Below are 17,566 nucleotides of genomic sequence, written 5' to 3'. Positions count from 1 at the left end.
AAGGAACCTTTTAAAAAACAAGCGCGTCCATGCTCACAGGTGTACACACGGGTGATCACACACACAAACTACACCCTTTTTGGCTCCTACCTCAAAGCACACTGTGCACTGTCGATATTATGTGCTGCACAATAATGTTTAATATTTAGTACTTACTGTCATATTCCCATATATCATCATGATGTTGTTTATTGTATTGCTCTCGTTTTCTTCTGCTTGTTTTCTTTTTTTCTTTCTCAACAGATGATCCAGGTGATCGATATATGTATTTTTTTGTCTGCTTATTTAGTTGGTTTTTGTTTTTTTGCCCTTTATCCCCGTCCCTCTTCTCCGCTGTTTTTCCCCCTCTTCCTTTCTCCCTTTTCTTTTCCTCATTCAAGTCTGTCCTGTATCTAGCAAGTGAAAATAAATAAATAAATAAAATAAACAATAAAAGGTGAATCAAATGGACCATCACAGCCTTGCCGTAATGGTCCATTTGATAAAGTAAATCCGTTGGGCATCTTTCATCGCCTTTAGACAATAATTCTGATGGCAAAAGAACCAAACGGGACAGGCAAAAAAAAAGAAACTTTTTGTAAAACTGTTATATTTAGAGCAACTTTTAAGTGGAATAAATTGCCTTATAAAATTAGAGAATTAGCAACTATTCAAACCTTCAATGAACATTTAAACACCGATTTAGAGAACTTTTAGTTGTTGTAATATTGTAAGAGATGATTTGTTTTTTGTCTAATGTGCCTCAATGTTATTGATATTATTATTATTGTTATTATTGATTGCTTATATTTTAATTGTGAAACCTCACTGTGGATGTAAGAGGCAAATTATGTTGATATCTTGAATCCACTTTATTGTATAATATTTTATGTGATTGTGTTTGACGGTAGACGAGCAACATGGAAGCTAATGGGGTTCCTTTTGAATAAACAAATAAACAAACATAGGATTTATTATCACTGAATAATTATGTATAAATCTTTACAAATTATAGAAATATGTATTACAAACAACGTGTGTGTGTGTGTGTGTGTGTGTGTGTGTGTGTGTGTAATCAGGAGGGATGGGCATGATTTTAGTGTTTTTAAAAAGTCATGAATTATTTTTAACAGCAGGTTGGATGTAATGTGTTAGAACTACCAGCAGGTGGGGATAAGAGACCTTTAAGGTGTTTGGTGCCACACTCCACCTTCAGGTTTAAAACTAGTGTTAATGGAGGGAGTTTGAAGGTTGAGTTTGTTCCACGACTGCATTTCACTCACTGCCTCTGTTTGTATCTCTGTCACTGCAGGACCAACATGGAGCGAGAAGTCAGCGCTCTCAGGAGGCCGACAAACCTCAACCAAGAAAGAGAGAGAAAACATACACCTGTGACGAGTGTGGGAAGGAGTTTGCTAGGAAGTCTACACTAAAACATCATCAGGTCATCCACACTGGAGAGAGACCGTTCAGCTGTGACTTGTGTGGAAAGTCTTTTTCCTGGAAGGATTCCCTAAAAAAACACCAACTCATCCACAGTGGAGTTAAAGCGTACAGCTGTGATCAGTGTGGCAGAGCTTTTACTCGCAGTAGCTACTTACAGAGTCATCTAGTTACCCACTCTGGAATTAAGGCATATAGCTGTGACGAGTGTGGGAAGGATTTTACTGTGAGGGCTGAACTAAAACGTCATCAGCAGATCCACACTGGAGAGAGACCGTTTAGCTGTGACTTGTGTGGAAAGTCTTTTTCCAGGAAGGGTCACCTAAAAACACACCATCTCATCCACAGTGGAGTTAAAGCGTACAGCTGTGATCAGTGTGGCAGAGCTTTTACTCACAGTAGCAGCTTACAGAATCATCTAGTTACCCACTCTGGAATTAAGGCATACAGCTGTGATCAGTGTGGCAAAGCTTTTAATCGCAGTAGCCACTTACAGAGTCATCTAGTTACCCACTCTGGAATTAAGGCATACAGCTGTGACATCTGTGGAAAAACTTTCAGCCAGAGAGGGTACCGAAATATACACCTACGCATTCACACCAGACATGATGTGTACTGCTGTGAACAGTGTGGCAAAGAGTTTATAACTCACACACAGTTGCAACATCACACGTTTTCCCACACTGAGGAGAGACCTTATAAATGTGACCTGTGTGAGAAGACTTTTAAATCTCCACATTACCTGAGACGACACCAACAGATCCACACCAGAAAGAGACTCTACAAGTGCAGTTACTGTGAGGTATGTATTTATATTGTTATCTTGTCATTTTAGCCTGACTGTTTGGAACAACTCTGCTCATTAAACTGTGTTAGCATGTTAGCAATTCTACTGCATGGAAAAGCAGCTCTGAGTGATTATTCAGATTTTCATGTCAGTTATGATTTTAGTATTACTGTAGTATTATGGTGGTAGTATTGTAGTTATTGCAGCCCAGTAAACTGAGTGTGTTAACTGAAACAGTCAAATGTAATTGGACGTCTGCAGAGATGCTCTTTATTTCAGGCGACGTTCAGGATAAAAATGTTGAAGGACTGACTTACACTGTCTTTGTGTCTTTGTTTAGAAGCAGAGCGACACAGATGGATCCAGTTCTCAACCCTGTCATCACCGTGGTGGTGGGAAAGACTTTCGTTGTGACCTTTGTGGAAAAACTTTCAGTCGACGAGACGCCCTAAAAACACATCAACGTAGACACACTGGAGACAAACTGAAATACTGCAAAGAATGTGGGAGAAGCTTCACCACATCACGTGACTTAAAAAAACATGAACTGATTCACAGTGGGGTTAAAAAGCACGTCTGTGATCAGTGTGGGTCATCCTTCACCACTGCATGTGAGCTTAAAACACACAAACGAGTCCACACAGGAGAGAAACCACACAAGTGCAGACACTGTGACAGAAGCTTCTCACATTCATGTAGTCGTAACAGGCATGAATGTGCACACGTGGAAGGAAACTACAGCTGTGACCAGTGTGACAAGAGCTTCAGGAATCTCAGTTCATACTCCGAACACAAACGATCCCACGTTACTAATAAACTGTTTCACTGTTACCAATGTGCCCAAACATTCACCTCATTGTCTGCTCTGTGCAAACATCAGCGTGATCACTCAGGGCTGAAATCACTCCCATCACTGGATCACAGTGAATCTGAAGAGACAGAAAGATCCTCTGGTTTCAGTGTCAGACTCAAAAAGCTTGAGATCAGGCTCCACAGAGTTCAGATAGAATCATTTAAACTTGTGTTGAACTGAACTGGTTGCTGGGCTGAACTTCTACATAATACAGATCTACATGGGATCTTATTTTCTGTTGTTTTACTGAGTCAGTTTTGTCCTTTTTTCTCCGTCCTGGTTTTGCTCGTCTGTAAATAATTGAAACTCAGTCAAATAGTTCATTGTTCTCCAGCAAAACGTTTTGGAAACTCATGTTTAACCTTTAAAACTCTGACATGTTTTAGCACACAAGGCTTCATCGGGGAGTTCACTCATGATTGGACCATGAGAATAAAGGTTTTTAGTTCTTTCAAAGAGAGTCTTGGAGGTGTTTGATGTTTCTGTTTTTTCTGAAACCACCTGAAAGAAAAACTATTTTTCTTGCTTTATGTAGTGTGGAAGTTTTTAATGTTTCTTCATCTGTGATGTTCTTGAATGTGTTCACATGAAGATGGTACAAATAAACTGTCCTTTTAGCTTTAGCTCCTAATTTATTCATTATTTGTGGATGTAGCACAGCAGCAGTGTCTTGATTAACACATGGAGGGCTCGGGATCTGATGGTAAATAATGTTTTGTGTCCTTGTACACATCATACAGCTCAGCTGTTCCACAGATGTCAGGTTTACACAGTGGGATGGTTTGTAAGAACGCAGCTCTCCTGTGGATAAATCCTTACTCTTAGCCTCAGGACCTCACACAGTCCCAGCAGGTTCGGTCAGAAGATTTATACCTCTTTCATTTCTATATGATTCTTCTTGCATCTAAACAAAGATGATTATGATGATGATGAGTCATTTATGAAAAAAGAAGCAAAAAACAATATTGTTGTGTGAGGATTTTTATGGCAGATTTTGTGCATCAACGTTTTTGTACATGAAAATGTTGAAAAGATGCAAAGGAGGAGGAGGGCACAAGAGCTCAGCACGTGATACTGACTGGAAGCAACACAGCTGCTGTTGACAAAGCAGCAGAGTCAGATATCAATCAATCTTTATAAAGCACTTTTCATACAAAAAATGTAGCACAAAGTGCTTTACATAGTTAAAAGCAGCCCACCCCACCCTCCAACTCACTCCCCACACTCTCATTAACATAAATGATGTGAATACACACATATTCCCCCCCCACACACACACACACACACGCGCGCACACTTAAAGAGTAAAAATTGGGCTAGGTTCGCATGAGCCAAGTGAGGAAACACTATAACAGGGAGTGTCTGCACCGGGAGCCGGTCACAGACTGGGCACACAGCCACAGACTGGGCCCCCCCAGCCAGGCTGAGAGGACCCCCCCAGAGACCCAGCAGCCACGGTCGATCACAGCCCCGGTGCAGAGAGCCCCCTCCGAAGAAACACTGGAGATATGACACAATAGGATATATACAGGGTAAAATGATAAAATAAATAAGAACGGGATACAATATAAATATAAATAGAGTAAGAAGATTAAAAAATGAATAAGAATAAAATCAATAAATATTAGGTAAAGCCTAAATTAATAATAGAATAACAGGATAGAATAAATAAGCATAAAATAAATAAACGCTAAGTAAAAGCTAAATTAAAAAGGTGGGTCTTGAGCCTGTTCTTAAAAACATGTACGTTCTCTGCGGCCCTGAGCTCCTCCGGCAGGCTGTTCCACAGACGAGGACCATACCACTGAAAAGCTGCCTCTCTGTGAGTATGTGTCCTGACTTTAGGGACAATCAAAAGGCCAGTACCAGAGGACCTCAGGGTCCGCGAGGGTTCGTATGGTAAAAGCAGATCTGAGAGATAAGAAGGCCCAAGACCATTAAGACATTTAAAAACCAATAAAAGAACTTTAAAATCGATCCTGAAACACACGGGGAGCCAGTGCAGCGATTCTAAAACCGGTGTAATGTGGGCCCGCCCTCTGGTCTTCGTCAGCACACGAGCTGCCGAGTTTTGCAAAAGTTGTAAAGTTGAAATATTCTTCTTAGGAAGACCAGAGAGCAGGGCATTACAGTAATCAATGCGACTGGTAATAAAAGCATGCATCAGCATCTCCGTGTTGGCCCGAGAGAGAATAGGGCGGACTCTGGCTATATTTTTTAGATGATAAAATCCAATTTTGGTTACATGTTTAACATGTGGGATAAAACCAAGCTCAGAGTCAAAAATAACACCCAGGTTTTTCACTTGTAGCGAAGGACATAGCGAAAATGCCTCTAATTTAGACAAGAGTTTCTCTCTCTGAGCCTCAGGACCGACGATTAAAACTTCAGTCTTGTCCTGGTTAAGCTGTAAAAAGTTTTCTGCCATCCAAGATCGTATATCTAAGATACAGTTAAAAAGGGCATCCATTGGTCTGGTGTCATCAGGAGACACGGAGATGTACAGCTGCGTGTCATCAGCGTAACTGTGGAAGTTCACTCCATGCCTCCTGATGACACCGCCGAGAGGGAGCATATACAAATTAAAAAGTACAGGGCCTAGAACCGACCCTTGAGGCACACCACATGTCATTTTATGGATCTTAGAGGAGCATGTATCCATACTCACCATAAAAGATCTGTCAGAGAGATAGGAAGTGAACCAGTTGTGTACAGCACCAGAGAGGCCCACCATGTGTTTCAGTCTGTTTAAAAGAATAGCGTGGTCTACTGTATCAAAGGCTGCGCTTAGATCCAGTAGCACCAGGACTGAGAGCTTTTGGGAGTCCCAGTTACATCTAAGATCATTTAAAACCTTTAGGAGAGCCGTCTCTGTGCTGTGGTTCACCCTAAATCCAGACTGGAATATCTCCAGGATCTGTCTATCATTGAGAAAATCAGTAATCTGAGTAAAAACAAGTTTTTCTAAGATTTTACTTAAAAATGGTAAGTTGGATACAAGTCTGTAGTTATTAAAATCATTACAATCCAAATTGCTCTTCTTCAGAAGGGGCCTCACCACCGCCGTTTTAAAGGCAGCAGGGAAGACACCCAACTGAAGAGAGCAATTCATCATGTATGAAAGCTCAGCTTCAAAAAATCCATAAAGTGTTTTAAAGAGTGAAGAAGGGATTGGATCTAAAAGACATGTGGTGGGTCTCACTGTGGAGAAAACTTTCTGAAGATTCTCAGCATTAACCAGGGCAAAGCTGTCCAGTGTCTCCTCAGGTACAATCGAGCCCTCAGATGTGTTTACAAACATATCGCGATTAGATAAAATATCAGATCTGATGGCGCTGACCTTTCCCCTGAAGTGGTCTGCAAACTGCTCACAGAGCGAGTCTGTGGGGGTTCTTTGGGAGCTGTTAAAATCAGGGTTAAATAAATGATCTATGGTGGAAAAGAGGACCTTGGGATTATTTTTGTTATTACTGATTATTTTGGCGAAGTATGAATTTCTTGAGTTCCTTAATGTATTATTGTACATTTTAAGTTGCTCGGAAAATATTTGATGGTTGATAGTATTTTTATTTTTCCTCCATCTCCTTTCTGCTGCCCTGCAATTTCTTTTGAGTTTTTTGACTTCTTCGTTTCTCCAGGGTGATGCATGTTTTACGTTAATCTTTTTGGTGGTGAGTGGAGCAACGGAGTCAAGGCTTTTCTTCAGTTTGCTGTTGAAATGATTAAGAATCAAATCGCAGAGTGCAGGTAAAATCACAGGGGGGCATTCGTCTAAAACCCTGGTAAAATTTGCAGCCACTTCAGAGGTTAGATAGCGCCTCCTCACAGTTCGCACTGAGGTCTCCCACTGAATAAAACCGGTGATGTTAAAAAACACACAGTAGTGGTCAGAGACAGCCAAGTCAACAATATGAATGTGTATTGAATTCATCGTGTAAATATACCAGATTTATCCACATACGTTAGTTTTCACCCTTTTTTTTACTTTCAGTAAGTTTACTTTTAGTTTATTTTTACTTTCTTAAGATGCAGGAGAATCTGTTTCATCATGATTGAGCATTTCATTAAAGTAATGTTTAAAAGACATTTCTCGTTTGTTCTTTCAGCTGCAGCCTCGCTGGTGTTTAACTGTCTGACAGTAAAGAAGATAAAAGATACGTGCAAACACAAACACATGAAAAGTATTTGCAGAAAAGCTTAAAGCTCTTGTTTGTCTGTTTTTTCGTTCCAGTCATTGTCAACATGGCGAAGATGTGAAGCTGCCTTCCTGCTACAGTATCTCCTTACATACATTTGCTCATATCTTGGGACTTCTTATACAGGGAGCTCAGAATTATTAGGCAAGTTGTATTTTTGAGGAATAATTTTATTATTGAACAACAACCATCTTCTCAATGAACCCAAAAAACTCATTAATATCAAAGCTGAATGTTTTTGGAAGTAGTTTTTAGTTTGTTTTTAGTTTTAGCTATTTTAGGGGGATATCTGTGTGTGCAGGTGACTATTACTGTGCATAATTATTAGGCAACTTAAAAAACAAATATATACCCATTTCAATTATTTATTTTTACCAGTGAAACCAATATAACATCTCCACATTCACAAATATACATTTCTGACATTCAAAAACAAAACAAAAACAAATCAGTGACCAATATAGCCACCTTTCTTTGCAAGGACACTCAAAAGCCTGCCATCCATGGATTCTGTCAGTGTTTTGATCTGTTCACCATCAACATTGCGTGCAGCAGCAACCACAGCCTCCCAGACACTGTTCAGAGAGGTGTACTGTTTTCCCTCCTTGTAAATCTCACATTTGATGATGGACCACAGGTTCTCAATGGGGTTCAGATCAGGTGAACAAGGAGGCCATGTCATTAGTTTTTCTTCTTTTATACCCTTTCTTGCCAGCCACGCTGTGGAGTACTTGGACGCGTGTGATGGAGCATTGTCCTGCATGAAAATCATGTTTTTCTTGAAGGATGCAGACTTCTTCCTGTACCACTGCTTGAAGAAGGTGTCTTCCAGAAACTGGCAGTAGGACTGGGAGTTGAGCTTGACTCCATCCTCAAGCCGAAAAGGCCCCACAAGCTCATCTTTGATGATACCAGCCCAAACCAGTACTCCACCTCCACCTTGCTGGCGTCTGAGTCGGACTGGAGCTCTCTGCCCTTTACCAATCCAGCCACGGGCCCATCCATCTGGCCCATCAAGACTCACTCTCATTTCATCAGTCCATAAAACCTTAGAAAAACCAGTCTTGAGATATTTCTTGGCCCAGTCTTGACGTTTCAGCTTGTGTGTCTTGTTCAGTGGTGGTCGTCTTTCAGCCTTTCTTACCTTGGCCATGTCTCTGAGTATTGCACACCTTGTGCTTTTGGGCACTCCAGTGATGTTGCAGCTCTGAAATATGGCCAAACTGGTGGCAAGTGGCATCTTGGCAGCTGCACGCTTGACTTTTCTCAGTTCATGGGCAGTTATTTGGCGCCTTGGTTTTTCCACCCGCTTCTTGCGACCCTGTTGACTATTTTGAATGAAACACTTGATTGTTCGATGATCACGCTTCAGAAGCTTTGCAATTTTGAGACTGCTGCATCCCTCTGCAAGATATCTCACTATTTTTGACTTTTCTGAGCCTGTCAAGTCCTTCTTTTGACCCATTTTGCCAAAGGAAAGGACGTTGCCTAATAATTATGCACACCTGATATAGGGTGTTGATGTCATTAGACCACACCCCTTCTCATTACAGAAATGGACATCACCTAATATGCTTAATTGGTAGCAGGCTTTTGAGCCTATACAGCTTGGAGTAAGACAAGATACATGAAGAGGATGATGTGGACAAAAAACTCATTTGCCTAATAATTCTGCACTCCCTGTACTGTGTCTTTCTTTGATCATGTCTCACTGTGTTTTATTCTTGATGTTGCATTTGAGTCTTTCATGACTCTATTTTAATTCATATTAAAATGGATGGATGGACAGGCACTAGAAAGAGAGAGCATATTTCTCCTGTTTTGGCTTCCCTTCATTGGCTTCCTGTTAAATCCAGAATTGAATTCAAAATCCTGCTCCTCACATACAAGGTCTTAAATAATCAGGCCCCATCTTATCTTAATGACCTTGTAGTACCATATCACCCTATTAGAGCACTTCGCTCTCGCTCTGCAGGCCTACTTGTTGTTCCTAGAGTATTTAAAAGTAGAATGGGAGGGAGAGCCTTCAGTTTTCAGGCCCCTCTTCTGTGGAACCAGCTTCCAGCTTGGATTCGGGAGACAGACACTATCTCTACTTTCAAGATGAGGCTTAAAACTTTCCTTTTTCCTAAAGCATATAGTTAGGGCTGGACCAGGTGACCCTGAATCCTCCCTTAGTTATGCTGCAATAGACATAGGCTGCCGGGGGATTCCCATGATGCATTGAGTTTTTCCTTTCCAGTCACCTTTCTCACTCACTATGTATTAATAGTAGGGCTGTCAAATGATTAAAATTTTTAATCAGATTAATCACAGCCTAAAAATTAATTAATCATGATTAATTGCAACTCGAAATATGACCAAAATGTGTGCAAACATACGGACAGATAGCGGATTTTTACACACTTGTTAGTGTTATTTAATGCTAAGACCACGCTGAGTGGCCTGCGTTCACTCAGCGTGGTCTGACGTAGGCTGGGTGTTGTGCTGGAAGCGAATTAATCACAGCCTAAAAATTGATTAATCGCAACTTGAAATATATGTGTATATGTGTATATATGTGTAAAAATCGGGACAGATAGTGGTTTTTAACACACTTGTTTGTTTTATTTATTATTAATTGTGAGTACAAGCAGTACAAGCAGAACAGGGCTTCAAATAATTGTGAGGGATTTTTACTGAATGTTTTCCACCCGTTTAAATCTAGCACATTGTTTTATCCATATACATCTTCAAGTTCACAGAACATAGGCCTAATTCAACAGGCAAAATAGAAAAAATCTCCAATCATCCTTTTGGGTAAGGTAGATTAGTGCAAAAAAATAGGAACAACAGTGAAAAGTATTGTTTAAATCACATTCAACCATAGAACAAGCTCTAAACACACGGTCCTCTGGTCTACTCATCCTTCAGCCAGTTGCTGAGACAAACCAACTTGTCCACGTTCTCTGAGTGCAGAGCAGACCTCTTCTTGTTCACAATGTGCCCTGCTACAGAGAACAGCCTCTCACAGGGCACTGTGGAGGCAGGAGTGGCCAGGTATCTGCGAGCAAGGCGGGCCAGCTGGCTGTGGGCTCCTGCATGAGCTGCCCACCACTGTAAGGGACAGTCCTCTAAGGCAGTGCAGGGCTCTGCTCTGTAGCGCTGTATGGCTCTGTCCTGCTGCACCTCCTCCTCTGACTCAGAGTCAGAGTCCATCTGCAGCAGGCTCAGCCTCTTCTTGGCTGGACCTTCTTCTGCAGTGTGTGATCTTCTAGGAGAGTCTTCATGCAGCATGCCTGCCAGTGTGGTCCACACTGCTTCTCTGTCAGTCTTGGGCACACTGCGTAGGTCTTTAAAACGTGGGTCCAGTGCAGTTGCGATCTGGAGCCATGCATAGTTGGTATGTTCCTGGCGGGAAGCAAGGTCTTCCTTAAACTTCTCTTTAAACCTCACCACATATGCAGGGTCCTCATCAGTTACTTCCATGACACGGCGCAGGTGGCAGAAGGCTGGTAGAACTACAGAGCAGGAGACGTAGGCCTCTCCTCCCAGCAGTTCAGTCACATATCTGCAGTGGAATACACACACACACACACAGATAAGACAGCAAATTAAAAAAAGCTTTTTATTACTAGGTATTAAGACATTTTCATAATAACAAAACTGATTTAAGATGTATGTTTGATACATTTAATCTAAACCTACAATTATGGTCACAATGACAGGCTCACCTGCAGGGCTCTAGAAGTGTCTCCAGTCTCTGGAGTTTGTCCCACTCTGGAGGCATCAGGAGGACAAGTTTATGCTTTTGTTTATCCAGAGTCGCGGTTACTGCAGTTTGGTTGCGGATCAAGCGCTTCACCATCTCCAGCGTGGAGTTCCAGCGTGTAGGCACGTCCTGGGCCAACGGCTCCTGCTTGCGCCCCAGTGACACCTGCTCTGCGTTCAGCTCTGCTGTGTTTGCTGGGCTGTGCTTAAAATGGCCAACAATTTTGCGGCATTTGGCCAGCGCAGTGACAAAGCCACTGTCTGCGAGACTCACTGTGATGCATCTCTGTAGAATGTGCGCGGTACACGGCATGTGATTGAATGGCATGATGCGAGCCGCGGCGATCATATTGCGCGCACTGTCCGTGCCTACTGTTGTCACCTTCTCCTCAATTCTCCACCTGCGAGCAACAGTCTGGAACTGCTCTGCACAAGCCTCCGCAAAGTGCCGCTCTTCCGTTTTCATTATAGTCAGCGCAAAGGATGTCAGACCCTAAGCTTCAGTGATTAAATGCGCAGTAACTCCCAGGTAATTGTCATTACTCAGTGATGTCCAGTGGTCTCCTGTCAGAGCCACGCATTGTGTGTGAACTAAAGCATCTTCTTTTTTCTTTTTCTCCGTTTCATACAGTTCGTGGATTCGAATTGTTATTGTGCTTCTCGCTGGGGGCTTGTAGGACACGTCCTGAGATGCAACCTTTAAAACATCCGCAAAGCCCTTGTCCTCCACAATGCTTAGCGGTCTACAGTCCTTTGCTATCCATTTGGCTATATTGTCGGTCAGTTTGTCCAAAGAAGACTTACCGAGTGGCCTGCGTTCACTAAGAGTGGTCTGACGCAGGCCGGGTGAAGCTGCTGCCCCGACAAACGCGTGTTTGGCATTAAGGTGGTATTTTAAGGTCGAATTTGAACGGTGAAATTGAAACTCTTTACTACAGTGAGTGCAAATTACAACGCGTTTGTTTATTGTCCCATCTATGTTCTTCTTGTATTTAAATTCCCCATCCAGAAGGCCATCCTGTTCCTGCTTCTCCATTTTCAGTGGCGCGGTAAACAAATCAAGTGGAATTATGGGAGCGCCTTTTTTTTTTTTTTTTTTTTTATCTGCGTGTTGCGCTAGATAGTTAAATATTCTAACCTAATTAATTCCAAAATTTAATTATCGCAATTAACGCGTTAATTTCGACAGCTATAATTAATAGACCTCTCTGCATTGAATCATATCTGTTATTAACCTCTGTCTCTCTTCCACAGCATGTCTTTATCCTGTCTTCCTTCTCTCACCCCAACCGGTCGCAGCAGATGGCTGCCCCTCCCTGAGCCTGGTTCTGCCGGAGGTTTCTTCCTGTTAAAAGGGAGTTTTTCCTTCCCACTGTTGCCAAAGTGCTTGCTCATAGGGGGTCATATGATTGTTGGGTTTTTCTCTGTATCTATGAAGTGCCTTGAGGCGACTTTTGTTGTAATTTGGCGCTATATAAATAAAATTGAATTGAATTGAATTGAATGTCTAGACGGACCCCCTGAATTTATCATCTGAAATCTTTTTATTCCTTTATTCCACTGCTTTCAGGCATTTCTGTGCATCTACATTTATATATAGATATCGAAACACACATACACTCATATCTGTACAATTTGTTAATATCTTCATAGTCTCCAATAATGTTACACCCCAGTGCTTTCATCTGAACCCCAAGTGTCATTTTCTTTGAAAAAGCACAGAGTATAATGCATCTATTTTGCAAAAATAAATAATTACATAAGTGTTTCAACACTTTCAAAGAGGTACCCTGTTTTTCCCTTCATCGTATCGTACAAATAGAGATAATATAATTATCTGAGGAACAATTGTCAATAAGCAGAGAAGTTATTAAAATATTAATGCAAGACATGGAAGCAGGTGGTGTTGTTCCCAAATTAGGAACATCCATCCATCCATCCATTCGCTTCCGCTTATCCTTTTCAGGGTCGCGGGGGGCGCTGGAGCCTATCCCAGCTGTCATAGGGCGAAAGGCGGGGTACACCCTGGACAGGTCGCCAGTCTGTCGCAGGGCTAACACATAGGGACAGACAACCATTCACACTCACATTCACACCTAGTGGCAATTTGGATTATCCAATTAACCTATCCCCACAAGCTGCATGTCTTTGGACGGTGGGAGGAAGCCGGAGTACCCAGAGGGAACCCACGCAAACACGGGGAGAACATGCAAACTCCACACAGAAAGACCCCGGCCTGATGGTGGAATTGAACTCAGGACCTTCTTGCTGTGCGGTAACAGTGCTAACCACCGTGCTGCCCCCGTGCCACCGTGCTGCCAAATTAGGAACAATATTTTAAAATTACTTCACAATTCTTCTTGCACTTCATATTGTTACAAACTATCAGAATGTAAAGAAAGTCAGAAAATGGACAACCTCAGCTTATAAAACTGCTATTTTTTTTTAACCACAAACCACTGGATCAATTTCAAGGGTTTTGCACTTGATTTTTATTTTATCATAAAACACTGCAGAGATGCAAAGAAATAATCATTATAACAGTGTGCAAATGCTCCACGTTATACTATGTGTCAGAGCTATTGAAGCGACACGTTAAGAAACTCCTGCATAACTGCGGGGTGCACAGTCCACATTGCACAGTGACAGCACAAAAACCCACACAGCTGGATTTGGATATTTAACATTCTTTCAGTAAAAATTAAATCCTGCATGAGTCCATGAATATCTGGCATTAATCATATGAAAGCCTCTGCTGTAGCACCCTGTCATCCATTCATCCAAGAGATGTAACCAAGATACTGCCTCTATTAGTTAATTATTAGATAATCATTTTTGAAAAATAATCTTTAACATCAGATTAATTTCAGATTTTTAATGTCAGATTTTACACGGTCAGGTGTAGCAGAGTTTAACTCGGAAACTTAAACTTGAACTCAAAACGTATTTTAAATAAATTTCAAACGAGCCATCATGATAAAGGGAATGTGTGCAGTTTTGGTGCTCCGTAAGTTCTGTGCTGAACAGCGTGGCTGACTCTTCGTATCTACTATTGCCTCCACAGTCTGAGTCCACACAGGTAATGAGCCATTATGACCAATTATGGAGTCCCCTGCCAGCTCACGCTTTTTTTGAGGTTATGTCAAAAGGTTTCTTGGAAATAAACACGGACTATTTGTTTAGGCAGTCTGTCAATGGGCTCAGTCAGTAGTCACGTTGTCTTATTACAATGAACACATGCAGTGTAGTTTATTTTGAGTTAATCCAGCCTTCTACCTGCAAGAAATCTTAAGTGCAGTATGTAATCTGAGACCTAAGAGAGGGAAATTCCCCAGACCCAGTCATCCATTTCAAGTTATTCACATGGATTGTATAGAGCTGTCCAACTGTAATAACTATAAGTATTGTCTACTGATAGTGTGCCCTTTTGCAAAGTGGATAGTGGGTTCTTCCCATTCTATGCAAGGCCACCTGGGTTGACTGGAAGACTGTTTACTTAGCCTGGCAGGGCGAAGGACACTGTCTCAGCTGAAGTCTGGACATACACACACACACACACACAGACATATACACACATGCAGATGTACACTCATCCCCCCTCCCCCTCCAAACGCCTTCAACACTTATTCCCTTCCGATGCTGACGGTGAATCAAGAAGACCAGCGCATAGGCTGCAGGCCCGGATGTACTGTCTACACTGACTGTCTCTCACCCTTTACCCACTCCTGTTGCTTGTCACGTGTTTCTTTGGTGTATTAAGAGTTTTTTCATGTGCAGAGGTGTTTTTTTTCTGTTCTTAAACTGATCTCCCTGTTCAAGCTCAGTCTGGGGGGAGTTATTTTTTTATTTTTTTTTATTGTTATACCTCTCTGACCTGTCTTCACCATGTGATGTTTTTGTGTAATGTATGTATGGTTGGAGGGTAAGATGGCGACGCCCTTGCGTGCAATAGGTCGGCAGCCATAACATGAAATTTCCCCTTGTGGGACTAATAAAGGTATATCAATCAATCAGTCAATCAATCAATCAACTAGGGAAGCAGATGCCATTTCGGTTGCCAAAGCAATATGTAAGAATATCATCCCAGAACACGGGATCCCGGAGACTATTTATAGTGATGATGGTCCACACTTTGTAAATGAAGTGATTGGATTAATGGCACAGCATCTAGGGATAACACTAAAACATCATTGTTCATATCAGCCACAGTGCAGGGTTGGTAGAGAGAACTAACGGCACAGTAAAGCTAAGACTTAGGAAGTCAATGGAAGAGACAGGCAGGACATGGTTAGACTGTATAGAACTAGTTAAGATGTACATGAGGATTACTCCAACAGAGAACGGTCTGACTCTTTGAGATTATATATGGTAGAGCATTTAGAGTTTTAGTCTTCTGTAGTGATGATAGAAAAGCAGAAGAGAGAGCACATTAGCAGATTGGATGCTCAAAATGTTTAAAAGTAAAGAAGTCGTGACAACAAATGATCTGCCAGATGATTCTGTTTCTCCTCAGGAGCAGAGTCTGAAATCTGGAGATTGGATGTTGATAAGGCCATGGAGAGGAAGTGCTCCGTTCTTACTGCAGGTTTTCATAGAAAGTATAGAGAATAAAAACCTCCCTCCTACTCTTACTCAGGGTCTCATAACACTTATTCCAAAGCCAAACAAAGACTTACTTCTTATTGATAGTTGGAGACCCATCTGTCTGCTCAATAATGACTATGAGATTATGGCTTTAGTACTTGCTAACAGAATTAAAGAGTTCTTGGACACAATTATCGATGAGACACAATCAGGCTTAATGAGAAATAGACACATTTCTCATAACATTAGACTGGTTTTGGATCTACTTGATTACTCTGATTTGGTATTTGACAATAGCTTCATTCTCTTCCTGGAGTTTTAAAAGGCCTTTGCAAGGGTGTAGATTTGGTTGTGGCATTGGTGGGGACGGATGATTCAACCATCGAACCCTGCCCCGTTTCTTATTTTTTCCTTTTTGTTTTTGCTTCTTGATAAAAAAAAGGAGAAATATACTTGCCTGCATATGCTATTCTACATGCTTTTAAACCGTTTAAAATTACAATTCATAGTTTTATATGTGAATTATATAATGTTAAATTACTATTAAACAAATGACTGACTAAGTATTTCAGGCTTTAGTTTACTTCAGCCAAATATCATATAAATCAGGTATCATACAAAAGTGAAAATAGCTTCAAATACAGTCATGACAATAAAAGAATATGACTTTAAGGACTTAACAACATTACTTCAGTTATAGTACACCAACATCTCTGACACATTAGCACTAAGGGAACACTGAAAGATCTGGTGGTTTTTGTCCATAAAACTACTCGTCTAAGATTACCACAAAGTAAAAGATCTCTCAGCAACATTATGCAACATTTTAGGCACTACTGCCCTCTATCAGATAGGGGGCTGGGATGTTTTATTCTAAACATGAACTACTGTTACAGCAACAGACATGGACTACATGCCCCACACAACAAACACATGCCTGCTCCTCTCGTTAGCTGAAATGAACTGCTGGCATATTTGTTTTACATCTGTACTCTCCAGTCTCTCCTGGTGGACATGGCATCACATTACTCATGGTTGCATACAATTTCGACTGCTGTGGGCCAAGCCTAGCACCTACTTGCCAACCTTGAGACCTCAGAATTAGGGAGACATTCAAAGGGGCTGGGGGGGATATACATGTACATATATATACAAAAAACTTGATTTTACAGTGTTTATTTATCGGATAAAATAACTTAAATGTCACCGTTATTATTGTCCGACCGGAAACAGGCCGGGGGTGTCCAAATTCAGAGGCTGCGTCCACCTGAGAACCCGGCCTTTGTGGTCTAAGTGGGCCGGGTCCTCCAAAAGCCGGCTAGACCGGAAATGAGCGACTGTGAAATTGGACGGTCTAGCCTTCAGAATTACGTCACCTGCTGTCTGCTCCTTGCTGTCTAAAATATAACCGGACGCTGGCGTAGATGGTCGAATAAACTGCTGTTTTCACACAGCAGTTTATTCAGCTGTGTGAGAACCCTGGAGGAATTCTCCTGAGGGATTAATAAAGTTTTATTTAATCTAATAACTTTAATCTCAGCCAAAACCATTTACTCACCAACAAATAAAACACAGAAAAAGGCCAAACAATAACATGTTTAAGTTATTTGACGTTTACACAGCTACATTCTCGCCTGGAAATGTGTTAAAAGTTTATTTTGCGACCCAGAAAGAGTAATAAGAGTAATATTAAAACCAAGTAGCTGCAGTAATAGTAGCCATTGTTGGAAACTGGAATTGGCTGGGCCAGTCTAGGATATGGTTTTCAGTTTTGTTGTCCGGGTATAAAATCGGGAGAAATTGGGGAGAATGGTCGCCCCGGGAGATTATCGGGAAGGGCACTGAAATTCGGGATTCCCCGGAAAAATCGGGAGTGTTGGCATGTATGTCCTAGCATAGCCTGTAACGTTATTGTGACGGACACATTATATGAGTGAACTTGACTTTATGTGACTTACAGGTTTGTTTGAAAAA

At 41.4% G+C, this 17,566-nt stretch overlaps 3 protein-coding genes across 3 annotated transcripts in view; 1 reads left to right on the top strand and 2 right to left on the bottom strand.

The window, feature by feature from the left end:
- LOC146567016 (uncharacterized) overlaps window positions 1-3,685 on the top strand; it is a 32,633-nt gene extending 28,948 nt beyond the window's left edge. The window contains exons 4-6 of the mRNA XM_085286667.1: window positions 1,292-1,612; window positions 1,949-2,224; window positions 2,550-3,685. Of these exons, the coding sequence (XP_085142793.1) occupies window positions 1,292-1,612; window positions 1,949-2,224; window positions 2,550-3,242 (1,290 nt within the window). The 3' untranslated portion in view covers window positions 3,243-3,685. The remainder of the gene's footprint in view (window positions 1-1,291; window positions 1,613-1,948; window positions 2,225-2,549) is intronic.
- LOC146567009 (uncharacterized) overlaps window positions 1-17,566 on the bottom strand; it is a 435,082-nt gene that overhangs the window by 322,494 nt on the left and 95,022 nt on the right. The gene's annotated exons all lie outside the window — the stretch shown is intronic.
- Window positions 10,094-11,529, bottom strand: LOC146567015 (E3 SUMO-protein ligase ZBED1-like). Its single transcript, XM_085285910.1, has 2 exons — window positions 10,972-11,529; window positions 10,094-10,808 (listed from the first exon to the last, which is right to left on the bottom strand). The coding sequence occupies exons 1-2, from the start codon at window positions 11,472-11,474 to the stop codon at window positions 10,157-10,159; spliced, it is 1,155 nt and encodes a 384-aa protein (XP_085142036.1). The 5' UTR covers window positions 11,475-11,529; the 3' UTR covers window positions 10,094-10,156.

This window comes from Mchenga conophoros, linkage group LG9 (genome assembly GCF_057382185.1).
Source record: "Mchenga conophoros isolate Kocher_MC1m ecotype Shallow Benthic linkage group LG9, M_conophoros_male_GT1.1, whole genome shotgun sequence".
Lineage (NCBI taxonomy): Eukaryota > Metazoa > Chordata > Actinopteri > Cichliformes > Cichlidae > Mchenga > Mchenga conophoros.
Note: the sequence above shows the minus strand (reverse complement) of the source record. Positions and strands in the feature narration are given on the sequence as shown.

Bases quoted from the DNA above. Each gene is read 5' to 3' on its own strand.
- LOC146567015 (XM_085285910.1), bottom strand. From the start codon at position 11,474: ATGAAAACGGAAGAGCGGCACTTTGCGGAGGCTTGTGCAGAGCAGTTC. The intron at 10,809-10,971 runs GTGAGCCTGTCA...ATTCCACTGCAG, and splicing joins ACACTTCTAGAGCCCTGCAG to ATATGTGACTGAACTGCTGG.